Source organism: Sinohyriopsis cumingii, chromosome 16, assembly GCF_028554795.1.
Source record: "Sinohyriopsis cumingii isolate HCF-2022 chromosome 16, ASM2855479v2, whole genome shotgun sequence".
NCBI lineage: Eukaryota > Metazoa > Mollusca > Bivalvia > Unionida > Unionidae > Sinohyriopsis > Sinohyriopsis cumingii.
Genome location: NC_142976.1, coordinates 42,098,251 through 42,112,007, shown reverse-complemented (window position 1 = coordinate 42,112,007; position 13,757 = coordinate 42,098,251). Strand labels below are relative to the sequence as shown.

Genomic DNA, 13,757 nt, shown 5'->3' with positions numbered 1-13,757 from the left:
TCCATGAATCACAATGTCTTGCCTTCGCCGGGCTTTGACACTAGTGTTATTGTGTTTAAAAATATACATAAATCAGAAATGATGTTTAACAATATTTTTTTCCGTAAAAACGGCGGTAAAAAATTACATTGAAAATACAGTCAGTACTCTATTTTGAATCAATTTTAAGGGGAAAAAATGAAATGATCAAAGTTATTCAGTAAAACTAATTGTTACGTTATAAAAATTTAGTATATAATTCGCTATCATCAAACGCGAACTTATTTATACAAGACGAAAAGGTGTGTATAACAGTGTCGCCACGCATCTTGGAAGTGGAGGTAAATATTTAATTTTGGGTTTTACACCATTTCTTAATGTAGAATAGGCTATACATGGCCGGTATAACTGGTGGAAGAAGAAGAGCCTGGCAAGAACCACCGATCCACAAGAAACTGCTAGCAGCTTTCTCACACACCCACATTGGCCGAACCCGAGATTGGAACCCACGCGGGTAGAGGTGAGACAGCAGTGGTCGATAAAAGCGAGCGCTTTAAACTCGAACACCGGGGGTAGCGGAGGGGCGAGATAAATATGAATCATTTGTTAAAGAAGGATGACTTTTGACCCGCTGTACAATGTCTGCCAAGTATCTCCCCCATCACATCTACAATTAGATTTCTTTTTTAAATCATGGTCCGACCATGGTACATATCATGTTCTGTTTAATATTTTTAATACAACTTTTAATTTATATGACGACAACCTTGTGCAAGAATCTATTGCTTTTAACTTGAATAAAAGCAAGATAACGTGATATTTTAATGGTTTATTTCCGTTCGTATAAATACAAACAAAAGCGGGCGTCTCCATAACGTCGCACGAATCCGTCTTAAGAGGTCACTTGCCTGTTTTAACCTGGTGGCCAAATTTATATTATCTTCCTGGTTGATATGCTTTTAGACACTACCATATTATCATTCCAGTTGACAGACTGCCTTCATAAAGATCTAAAATCAAAATGGACTTGTTAATATTTCTGCCATATTAATTCCCGTGGAAAAATGATACGCCAGTACCTAATTATACTGACTCTTGTCGATTTCGGTATAACTCTTGTCGACATGCCTTGCTCTGTTAACTACTACGCCTTCATAAAGATCTAAAATCAAAATGGACTTGTTAATATTTCTGCCATATTAATTCCCGTGGAAAAATGATACGCCAGTACCTAATTATACTGACTCTTGTCGATTTCGGTATAACTCTTGTCGACATGCCTTGCTCTGTTAACTACACCGAATGGAGCTTTACAGTGAACAAACAGTGTGCAAGGAATTCATAATGTGAAAGCTATCTCCGGCGACTGACATTCCTTTTCACAGCTTACAACTACTATATTTAAAAAATATGTACCCGTGAGTAACGCCTGTGACGTAAAAGAGCACACATAGCTTGCATTTCTGCCCTTTTTAAACAGGAAAATAAACAGAGACGGTCCTATAAAATACCGGTTATGTATTCTAGATATGGTTGTTGTTGTTGTTGTAGGGTTTAACGCTATTTTTCAGCACAAGATAGGCTATAGATGGCGGCCAGTATAATTGGTGGAGGAAGAACCCTGGAAAACCCCGGGAAGAACCACCGACCCACGAGAAGCTACTGGCAGGCTTTCTCACTTACCAACCTTACCCGAGGCTGAGACTCGAACTCACGCAGACAGAGGTGAGATGGCAGTGATCCGTAACGGCGAGCGCTTTAGACCACTCGGCCACTCGAGGCCCCTAGATATGGTTGTAAACGGACTATATCAGGTAAATAAAAGCGAATAAATCTCAGTCAACAGGAAGAGTTTCAGCATTTAGTTTGCACAATATTGTGTTTGCTCACATTACATAACCATACACTTTAGTCAATTCCACCTCAAGGCCTTGAGCAGGCAAAAAGGCGCGGCCTTAAAGTTTGATGGTAGCGGGGCCTGTTCGGTGGAGTTACGGTAGTACTTACTCGCCTTGCCCTAATTCCGGTCCTAGCAGGGGATGGGGTGGAGTTGGGGTTTCTCTTCGATCTAAAGCCCTAAAAAAAGCACCCATTTTCCTAGCTATAATTTATGTTTACCTACCAGGAAGTCATGAACTGCATAATTTTTCTTAACTACATGAGATTAGCTGAAACAATTTTGAATACCTGCCAAAGAAAATCTTTACGCCTCACAAAGTTTTGTTGTTGTTGTTTTGTTGGTGGTACAAACTCTTTGAATTCGTTCACAACTTCCCTTCATATAAAATACACTATTAACAAGCCGAGGAAAAAATCTATCCTGCTGCCAGCCCCCAACTTCCGCGCCACCCACATGACAAAGGGACATTATCCTCCAATGCGCCCTACCTATTTTCTTTCATGCATGCATATAAAAGTTTATGTTGTAAAATGCTACAATAATTGACGTATTTTGTAAATTAAACTTCTGACACGTCCTGTTGGGTTTCAAGACTGGAACACTTTGGCACAATGTAATTACACCGAAATATGCAAAATGCTACAATAATTGACGTATTTTGTAAATTAAACTTTTGACACATCCTGTCGGGTTTCAAGACGAACACCTTGGCATAATGTAATCACACCCAAAGATTATGCTGAAGACGAAAAGACTGACTAAAGAATGGAGATCGCAAAATGTCCTAAGAATAGAGATCACAAATTCCGCAATGCTTTCGTTGGAAGTCGTGGGGATGATAATATCTAGTTTTGTATCACTGGTATAAATATTACACTTTTTTAAAAACATAGTGTCTTTCATGTCGACTCTTTACTGACGACAATCGTGACCTATGCTGCTGATTTCATCAGATAAATTCGCGTTTCACGAGTCAAGTCGGGGAAAAACTACACTAATCCAAGTGCATACGTTAATCTCAAACACATCTACAACTTTACCATAATGTGTATGGTTGGATAATGCGTACAAAAGTAAAATTGTCATTCGCCTCTTAAACTATGAAAGAGAAAATACGAACCGAATGCAGCATTAATGGAAAACGACAGGCCATTGATAGAGATGTCAAAAGACCCGCTGTCTTCAATTGGAATGCTGGAAAATAAAATAAAGTAGAAGATATATTTTTCATCGCAGATCGTCGATTGCATGTCAAGACTTCTTTATACTGTAGAATGTAGATGAACATCAGAATGTGCAAACATGATGGCACATATACAAGGAACCCTCACTTCTGCCGAAGAGGAAAAACTAAGGAGGGAGTAAACAGATTGAGGTTATCTAAGGAATAAAAAGCCTTACGTAAGTGTTAATCTTACAAAGAATCTTGTAATTATGTTTCAAGTTGTGAATTATATATTTTACATACTGCTTGCAGCTCGTGACATACTCTATCATTCAATACATTACATGTAAATCTATTTACCAAACAGTTTTTTTTAATTTTTTTAATCACAGAATTTAAACGACATTTAAATTATATCTTCATAACATTGAAATGTGACATCGCAAGTACATGTACATGCCACAGGATAATGCATGATGTCAATTTCTGCCAGTCATATTAAAGCAGTATGTAATACTGTTTATTAATTTTGTAAACAATAAAATACCTTGCAAAATTGAATTATTACAAAATGTCGCGATTCACCAACACAATTCATAAAATTAAAAGTACAGACTTATGATTTTGGTGAATTAGAAGTCTGACCTAAATTTCGACCAATTAGATAGCTGGATTACAGACATAAATTTAAGTGAAGACATACAGTCCGTTGGTGAAATTTAGACCAGACCTCATAGTAATGCTATCCCACAGAGGCTGTATCATTGTTTACAATTTAACTATAAAATAATAATATCATTATTTTAAACTATATGTATGACTGACAGTTGAATTTTAAGCAACGATGCGAGCTATCCCAGCAGAGTTCGCTATCGACTTGCTAGTCCACGAGCAATCAAAAGTAACTTTCAATGACTTTCAAGGTATACACATAAACACACACGCACACACATACACACACTTTATTTTGTAAATGAACAGAATCAGATATTGGCAGCACTGAAGTTTAATGGGTTACACTTTTAGACAGTGTACTAACAAACGGGTTTCAGAGAGATTAGATCAATTAAATGATAAATGAACATCTCAATCGCCATCTAAGGACTCTTTTCAGTTTAAGGAGCCGAAATATAAATAAATAAAGTAGACAAGCACAAGGGTCTTCACATATGTTGTACATCGCTTTGATTGAAAAATGTGTAATTGACAAAAATTCAGAAAACACGAGATAAACAGTCAATGCTAACTTAGGTTATTTAAGTGTGCTTACATCCCGTCCAGCTTGTAATGGAAGTTTCCATACATAGACACTTTTGCCCCATTCCCAGCCCACGTTATTCCTGAACCCGGTATCAAGTTAATACTGCTTTGGGGTGGCGAGAAACCAGTCACTCTAAATCTAAAGAGATAAAATAATCAGAATAATAAGATAGCGAGTATATATATATATATATATATATATGTTTCGAACTCTTCATTTAATGAGAAAGAAACATAAAGCAACTATTATAATATAAAAAATTGAGTGTTTCGGACTCGATGAATGAATTTTTTTTATGGGCAGCATTAATAAACTTGAGACCTAGTGGGATCCATCTATACCATGATAAATGTTTTTAAAAAAATAAGTATTTCTGTCATTATTTAATCTCACTAGCTCGGATGTATATATATCATGCTTTGCTTTATCAGTACTTTCTATATATTCACTTCAACGAACTGACGTAAAACATTTTCATGTAATAGAATCCAGATTTAAGTCGAGATGGAATTACTTACCCTGTTAAATCATACTTGACAACACCTGTGTCGCCATGTTGATCTGGCACAGTTGCTGTTTTTATGGCGTTAGAGAGCAGATCTATTGCAATTTGATCCGCTGCAATGCAAAATTTAAAATAAATAATTTTCTGGGTGAATGTCTGTCGGTTTGCTTTCCACTTTAGTTCGTCTTTATGTCTGCATATCCATATGTAAGTTAGTCTGTCCATAAGGAAGACTCCCATCGCATAAATTCAAAAACAATTTGAAATTATTCCGACGAGAATTACAATTATCTAAAACGAATGATATATGGATATTGACAACTCTATTCGGAGCAAGAAACAAAATCATTTGTTTGTTGGTTTTTTTTTTTTTTTTTTTTTTTTTTTTTTTTGCTCTTGTAGAAAAGTTGGATACTTCTAATAAAATCAACGTAGGGTAGAGCCGTAGAGTCATCATCTTCGCTTGCCGAGGTTACGATATGAAAATCATAGGATGATTAGCAATCTTATAAAGGAATACATGTACTTATTAACATATTAACATATGCACATAAGCTAATAAAAAAATAATCTAAAACATGACATGTGGTTTTGTTGCTGTTGATTTTTTTAATCCCAAATGTGTCAGAAAGTTGGATTTGGCCCGAATATTTTTTACAGCATCCTATTGGCCCAACGCGTTGACACACTTGAAAAGTGTTAAACATGCGATGAAAGAAAAAAAATGAAATTATATTTGTAATATTGACCATTAACTTGTGACAGATACAACTGTTTTATAAAGAAAAGATACTGTTTTGAAGAAGAAAAAAACTATTTTGTCATGAATAATGAAATCGCGCTGTTACCATTTTTTAAGCCGTAACAAGATTAATTGGGAATTTCCGTATATTCTTTACTGACGGAAACTACCGAATTACCGGTACAGTGAAAATGTACCACCGTGAAACAATACCACGGTCAAACGGTATACCGCTAAAAATGCGCACCTCTAGTAAAATGTGTGTAACTTCACAACTTTTCATTCATTCATTCATTCATTCTAAAGCATCTGCATAAATGCGCTGTTGGTACGTTCATCGTGAAGTTATTCAAGAATTACGTATCACAAAAGTTCCTAGTATCACTAATAATATATACCGATGGATCAAAAACAAACAACCCACCAAGAACAGCAGCAGCAATAGTCATCCCTGAATTCAATATACAAACGGGATCCAGATTACCTGACTATTGCTCCATTTACGCCACTGAATTTTGGGCTATACTTGAATCACTACAATGGATCAAAGACAACCAAATACCTAAAGCAGTCATTATAAGCCATTCCCTAAGCGTTATCAAATCGATCCAAAATCGCAATACACACACTAGGGAACATTTCCTCGACAGAGCATGCCAATTAATCGATGATATCACCACAGCACATCAATTAGTCGAGCTCATGTGGATACCGTCGCACATTGGAATCTCTGGCAACGAAACAGCAAAGTTGCACAAACCAAACTAGGAGATCAAAACTCTATCAAGCTTAACTATAACTCTACAGAAGTACTAAGCTTCGTACAAACATATATAGACCAAAAATGGCAAGATTTTTGGAACTCCTCCACAAAAGGTAAAAAGTACCATGAAATAAAAAAAAAAAAAAAAACGTAGATAGGAACATACAGCTACCTAAGGGTACCTATTTAGAACAGAAAACCATAAACAGGATAATAACTGGAAAAACTAAACTAGCAAGCAGTTTTGGAAGGTTTATAGGATCCAAACCAGCAACCATTAACTGCTTTAACTGCCACACCACCGAAGATCTACACCACGTATTCAATATATGCCCAAAATATCAACCCCCTAGGAAAATATTTATCAAAAACCAAAACGAGATTGGATCACAACACACATACCCAGAGTTACTTATGTACTCTAATAAAAATAAACAATCAGCATATAAAAATATAAATAAATTCGTAGACTCAGCAGGACTTAAGAACAAAATACAATTACTATCCCCACAAAACCAAAAGACCCAGTAACTAGCTAAATAAATTTATAAGCCCCCCCCCACATAAAAACCCACAACATATCATTCAATGTTATAAAAATATTAATAAATAATTCACTTAAGAAGCACCTATCAAAAACTAAGGAAACCGCAAAATCGGATGTCCTAGATGTCCTTAACGAACCGAGTAATCAGCTAGGACTCCGGTCATAGATGTCCTTAACGACTCTGGTCTCTTGCTAAATAAAGTATAAATAACATTCAGTCTCTAAAAACATTAATAAATAAATAACTTAAAGAGGCAATATCTAAAAACTTACAAATAACATAACGTAGGAAGTACACACTAAACACCTCGACTAGTAATACCATAATAACCTGGAAAATCTCTCTTCATACATGATTTCTACTAACAACCTCTATACACAGCATAGAACACACACCCCTTTTTAGAACATTTTGAAGAAGAAAAAAAAAAGAAAGAAAAGAGAAAAGAAACAATTATATATTAAAAAAAAGAAGCAAGAAACACCAGGCAAATGCAACAAGAAACCAGCGATGTGAAGCAACCAGGACCGTTCCCGAGCTCTCCTTCCCACTAATGACAGCGACCATTCAACTGTAAGGGACCTTTATGGACCCACATATTGAGGCCAAACTATCAGGGTTCCTTGAACCCATAAAAGCCTGGGGGAGGTGGCACCATTCCCTTCCCCAGGAACAACTAGCAGGCTGCGGTGCAGTCAGAAAAAAGTGGCACATGCACAATTGTGCGCACGCCACTATAATTAAACTCAACAACAACAAAGTATCACTAGTTGTACAGTTTACATACTTCAATGTACGTAAGTATTATACATTTGTGAACGAATTCTTTTCACACAATATCCATTATTCTAAAATTAAACTCTGTTTAATAATAATTATGCACTTTCCCTCCTTGACATATTATAATTTTCGCAAAAATATTTTATGTAGGTCCTTTTTGTCTCGACCGCAGCAAAATTAGTACCCACATCCCCGTAATTACCTCCTTTATCCCTATCATATATTACAGGAGTGTGACGTTTTATCAATAAAGTACGGCGAAATCTCTGACAACATGAAATCACATTATCGGTAATATAAATTTATATTTATATTATATTACCGATAAGGTGTTTTTATGTTGTCAGAGATTTCGCCGTACTTTATTGATAAAACGTCAGACTCATGTGGACTTATACACTGTGATCCCAACAAGACAAATAATGCAATGCCTTTTGCCAAAATTAAATGTTCTATTCTCTGCAGAAAATATTAAAATACAATATATTAGCAGTTCAAAACATTTAATTAATGCACATATTTTTTAATGCAATTTCACTTTCTTTGTATACCATTTTTATCTCACGCCCCTTAAACCTTACATGAAGTTAAGTTCGGTTTATGTTAATCGGAGTTCCTTTGACCTTTTCCATTAGGTGTCAAATACCAGTGTTTGGAAAGTACGCCGTTTCAATGGGGTCCGTCACCCAAGATAACTGTCCATGGTGTAGAAATGATCAGGAGAAATTGGGATTAAGTCAATTAAAGGATAACCGTGTCGCTTAGAATATCACATAGCAGCAGAGAGGGTGAACAGACCACTTAGGGGAGTGGTCACCCTTATGTTTGGACCCAAAAAAATAGTGACCCCTCATAGAGGTCAATACCGCGTCTACGATTATTGTTTGTCCCAAACAGAATTGTAGACGAGCCCTCTCTGCTGCTATCCATGTTGTAAAGAAATTTTAAGTTTGATGAATATTTTTCTTTTCATCTTCATCTGTTTCATCTTTATTTGTTTTATGTTTCAAGTAATATTCAAGTTCTGATGGTGGTTTTTCTATTTTTGGTTTTATGTTCTTTCTTTTTTTGTAATATATCATCAAACTTCTGTATCGATCTCCGCCGCAATTTTTGCAAATCTGATATAATCCTCTAACGCCGTTGTTACAACCAACACATTTTCGTGGACCAGCATGAGGGTTTTTCTTTATAAGATAATTATGTTTTTTACAATATTCTCCACGACACCTTTTGCTGCATTTATCTGTTGTTCTTTGACGTAACCACACACAGTTGTTCATTATATTGATGATATCAGTTTAATTTTATCATCACCTTGTTATAATAATTAAATCATTATGTTATAATAAAATGGTACATCCGGAATCTTATACTGCAAGGATAGCTCGAGAACGATTAGAAGCAATTAAAAAATTTCTTCCTGTTAGAGATTCATTTAGAAAAAATCTACAAGCGCAGCAAGAAGCTCAAGTTGAGTACGAAGAAGAAACTAAAAAACTGTTTAAGCCCGTCACTGCAGCTACTGAGAAAGTTACAACAGTCATCAAAGAAGATCTTCTTCCGGTATCAAAACAAACTGCGGTGCAGACTGAAAAAATAGCAAGAAGAACTAAACAGACAAAAAAGATTTTACGAGATCTTCCACCTGGCATAGCTGCGACTCAACCTCCACCTGTCGGTGAGGAAATTGAAAAACTTCGTACTGAAGTCGCCGACGTGAGAAAAAAACGTGCATCTGAATCCAAACCAGTAGGAGAAAACTTAGAATTAATTGCAAGATTTAACGAAGGGGTTGTTGAAGATATTAGAAATACTGAAAGAGAAAAATTACCTGAAATGATATTATTTGGTATATTTAATAAATCTAGTATTTTAAAACCACGTCATGAAAAAGTAAATGATGATAATTTCATTAAATGGATATATCGCGTATATTACAACAAAAAACAAGCTAGAGGTCCAGAATACGAAAGTCTTCATGAAGAAGTAAAAAGACTTTATAAAGAGAGAATAAAACAACTAGGACAAGAACAACCCTCCCAGCGGAAACTTCCTCCACATTTACGTAAAATTTCCGCGCCGGAAATGACATTTACACCGACAGATTCACCACATGGATTTCGAAGAAGTGACTCCCCGGTCTTCGCTGAAGTACTTTCTCCGGTAATGCAACCACCAGTATTTAAAACACCTCAAGATGAACCTAAAACAGGATCTGGTTTATGTCCTGATAATATCCTCAATGACGTGTCACAGTTAGAGGTTCCCATGGGAGGAAAACGCGCCGGAAATAATTCACCAGAAATAACCAATGAAGCAGCTGATATTTGCCAGCGATTATTTCGCGGCGGCATCATGGATATCGGCGTTTACCGAGAACTTATTGATGAGCTCGTTGATGATTAGTCACCGCGATTAGATAAATGGTAAATAAAATAAGATGATTGTGCATGATAATCATCGTAAACCCGCACAGGTCAGAGCGGTAAACTCACGATTACCAATCTATAGTGTTATTTACGGAGATGGACTTGGTGATGTCATTCGGGGATTATTCACAAGGATAGCTTCAAAAGCAGCACCCGTTGCAAAACAATTATTGATGAAAGCTATCGATATTGTTCGTGATAAAGCGCCTGGTGCAATTGTCAATGTTGCTGGTAAGACGTTCTCGGCGATCAAAGATAGACTAGCACGATTATTGTGACGAAAACGACAACCACCGGTGAAATTGGCAAGTACTGATATTATGCCCGCAGACGTAAGTAAAATAATAAATCAAGCTGCAAATCAGAAACTAGCAGCGTTAGCAGATCAGGGACTCGGTGAATCGGGAAATAATATCTCAAGTTTGATATCAGGAAGTGGAACTTCCCGAAGTGGAACTTCCCGAGGTGGAATTTTCCGAACGCGGTAATCAACGTGTTAGACGAAATAATTATAATAAAATGTTCAAGCGCGTATCCGACACAGCATTTGACATGGAAGCACCTGTCCTTAAAGATGAATCGGTACGTGATTATCAGTTTTATTCTTATGACGCACGAGTACCAGATCAACGTGGAAGAATTGAACTACAAGTTCATGACACAAGTAGATACTTTTTACCCGCTGATGCTTTTCTTGAGGTAGAAGGTAGAATTGTAAGAACAAACGATGCTAATTACGCAGATGCGATAAAAGTTAGTTTTGTCAACAACGGGATCATGGCACTGTTTGATAGCGCCACTTACATGATCGATGGAAAAAATATTGAATCAATTCAGAAAGATGTCGACGTTGCTACAACAATAATATGATTAGCAAGATATTCTGATGATTATACAAGATCAGCAGGTCCTACAATGATGTTTGTGAAAGATAATACCGGTCACCCTGAAAGCGATCAGTATGATATAGGACGACCAAGAAATAATGCCAATAACGCTGATGCTGATGTGGCGCCGGTGATTAGAAATGTTGTCCAAAATTTCAACTTGGGATTTGCAGCGCGTAAAAGTATGTTGCTAGGAGCCGATAGAAGATTTTCATGCACAATTCCACTATCGCATATTTTTGGATTTTGTAGGAATGTTAGAAAGGTTATTTTTGGAGCTAGACACACGGTTGTTCTTGTGAGAAAAGGTGATGATAATGATGCTCTGTGGAGACCCGCTGCTGATGCTGGTAAAGTAGTATTATCGAAACTTTCACTGTGGATGCCGGTAATGACTCCAACGATCGCAGAAGAACAAAAGTTGATTTCTTTCATGGACACTGGTGATAAGTTCTTGTTGTCATGGTTAACAACAAGCACGGATAGCATGCAAACTAACGTTAACGGTCAGTTTACATGGCATATAGCATCACAACAGGGTGTTTCTGCACCACGACATATTTTTATTGCTTTTCAGAACTATGATCGATTAGGTAATCAAGAACGTACTCACATGATATTTGAAAAACTAGGTATTACGGATATTTCCTTACGGATAAACGGGCAACAAGAACCAACAGAGAGCATACAACTAAATTATGAACAGAATCGTATAGGACGTGCATATCATCGTTTAATGTCATTCATGGGACGTGATCAAAATGTTGATACTGGGTTGCAAATATCACAACATGATTTCAGAACTTTATATCCGATTTATTATTTTTCATTAGAACATCTTGATCTATCAAAACAATCTGTCGTTGATATACATCTCAAAGCAACATTAAATACAGGTGTTGTTGATTACAGAGCAATCGCGGTTATACTTAGCGATAAAGCCATGTTACTTGAAGGTGGTAGTGGTCGAATGAGGGTCATTGATGCACCAGTGGAAAATCTTTAATCGTGTTATTTAAAAACACGAGTATTATCATAAAATGCCATATCAACACGTTAGTGTCAGTCTGACTCACGGTCAGATTAAAAACCTTCAATCAAATTCAGCAAAAAACTGCGGAATGAAAATATCACTAAAGCGAGATCAGATCACGGGTGGTCAAAATAAACTATCATTATCAGAACGCCAGCTTAAACATTTCAACGACGCTAAACAATCAAAAACAGGCGTCAAACTCAATCTCTCTGCGGGTGCGGTTAAAGACTCAATTAAAACAGGGGGTATTTTTCCACTTCTCGCGGCTATTCCAGCGTTAATAGCTGCTGCCGCGCCAGCCGTAGCAAAGGCAGCCGCGTTAGGTGCTGTTGGAACAGCTGCTGGAATGGCTCTGAAGAAAGCAACAGGGCCAGGATACAAAAAAAAGGGACGCGGCCTAAGATTGCCAGGATCTCGTTGGGGGAGAGGCCTGAGACTTCCACGTTAGACGTTCCAGCATCAAATTTTGATTTACTTGATGCCGCTAAAAAATTAAAAATAAAAAACTTCAGAGGTGTTTTCATGCGAGATCAATTACCAAAACAACCAAACAAACTCGAAACGGGTATTATTAATCTCGACGAACGTTCCGGACCTGGTACTCATTGGGTATCATACGCGGTTGATCCACGTGGAATCGTTTATTTTGATTCATACGGGTTAGCTCCGCCTGTTGAATTTATCAAGTATGTTGCACCACTCCACGCAAGAACCTCTGGTTCCAAAGTTTGGTATTCAACGCTGTCCACACAAACAATGACAGATCCGCCAATATGCGGCCGTGAAGTAATTAATGTACTCGACGCTATATCAAAATCATCCAGGCTGCCACATAAAGTTGTGCATGATATTACAAGCAACCGATTCGTTTTAAACAACAGGTCTTATTATAATGGTTGATATTTACGGAAGATCTTCCTCACGTGTTAAGAAAGAGCCCGGCGACGTTGATCTATCAAAGTACGCGACTAAGGATGACCTCGCTGCCGCCTATCAAGTGAATCTCAGAACAGAACTGCAGTGTCCAACTGTTTGTCTCCCGTGTTGGTTGAGGCTGACGACTCTACACCAGGTACAACGGCAGTGGAGTCACGAACCGGTGTAACGGCCCAAACAACTATGGAAAAGAGTGGGGTCAGTGCTCTGCAAACTCTGGTTTCAAAAAGTTCGGATATAATTTCACAGACTTTCGTTAGAAGACATATCGCCCCCTTCGATGGAAATATCCCACAGATTTATAAAGCCAGTGTTCATCCTGATGTGACAAATGTTGTGCGCACACCCATTCAGAATCAAAATAAACTGTTAACTTCGACTTCGACCAGGATAGAGAACGCTAGGCATCCGATTACTAGCAACAGTAATGTGAAAGGTATAGACTTGAAAACCCCTCCTAGCAAGATACCTACCGTTATTGGGGGTCAGGTAGAAAGACCTAGATCATTTGGTAAATCAGGTTTAGAAATAGGTTCAGAGAGTATTGTTGGACATGAGGATGTTGATGACAAAAATGAGAATGTTGTATTTGAAGGTGTAGTTAGACGTAGAACAAGGCGCTTTTATGTGGGTGGCATTGGCGTCAAATCTACTGCTGAAGGCCTCGGTAAATTCTTGAAAGAATACGATATAGATCCGTTATCCATAAAGTTTATCCACAGTAGACGTAATTGTCTATCGGCCAAGCTGACTGTATATAATTCAGACTGCGACACTGTTGAAAATGATGTAACATGGCCAAAAGGTGTTTATGTAAGAAGGT

General features: G+C 37.2%; 1 protein-coding gene and 1 long non-coding RNA gene across 2 annotated transcripts in view; one reads left to right on the top strand and one right to left on the bottom strand.

Moving 5' to 3' along the window:
- Positions 1–13,757, bottom strand: part of LOC149780300 (bactericidal permeability-increasing protein-like) — a 61,400-nt gene that overhangs the window by 30,079 nt on the left and 17,564 nt on the right. The window contains exons 2-4 of the mRNA XM_089937131.1: positions 4,824–4,923; positions 4,315–4,443; positions 3,000–3,073 (exon numbers count right to left, since the gene is read on the bottom strand). Of these exons, the coding sequence (XP_089793257.1) occupies positions 3,000–3,073; positions 4,315–4,443; positions 4,824–4,923 (303 nt within the window). The remainder of the gene's footprint in view (positions 1–2,999; positions 3,074–4,314; positions 4,444–4,823; positions 4,924–13,757) is intronic.
- LOC149780299 (uncharacterized) overlaps positions 3,082–13,757 on the top strand; it is a 36,362-nt gene continuing 25,686 nt past the window's right edge. Inside the window, exon 1 of the long non-coding RNA XR_016415050.1 lies at positions 3,082–3,280. This is a non-coding gene — a long non-coding RNA (uncharacterized LOC149780299). The remainder of the gene's footprint in view (positions 3,281–13,757) is intronic.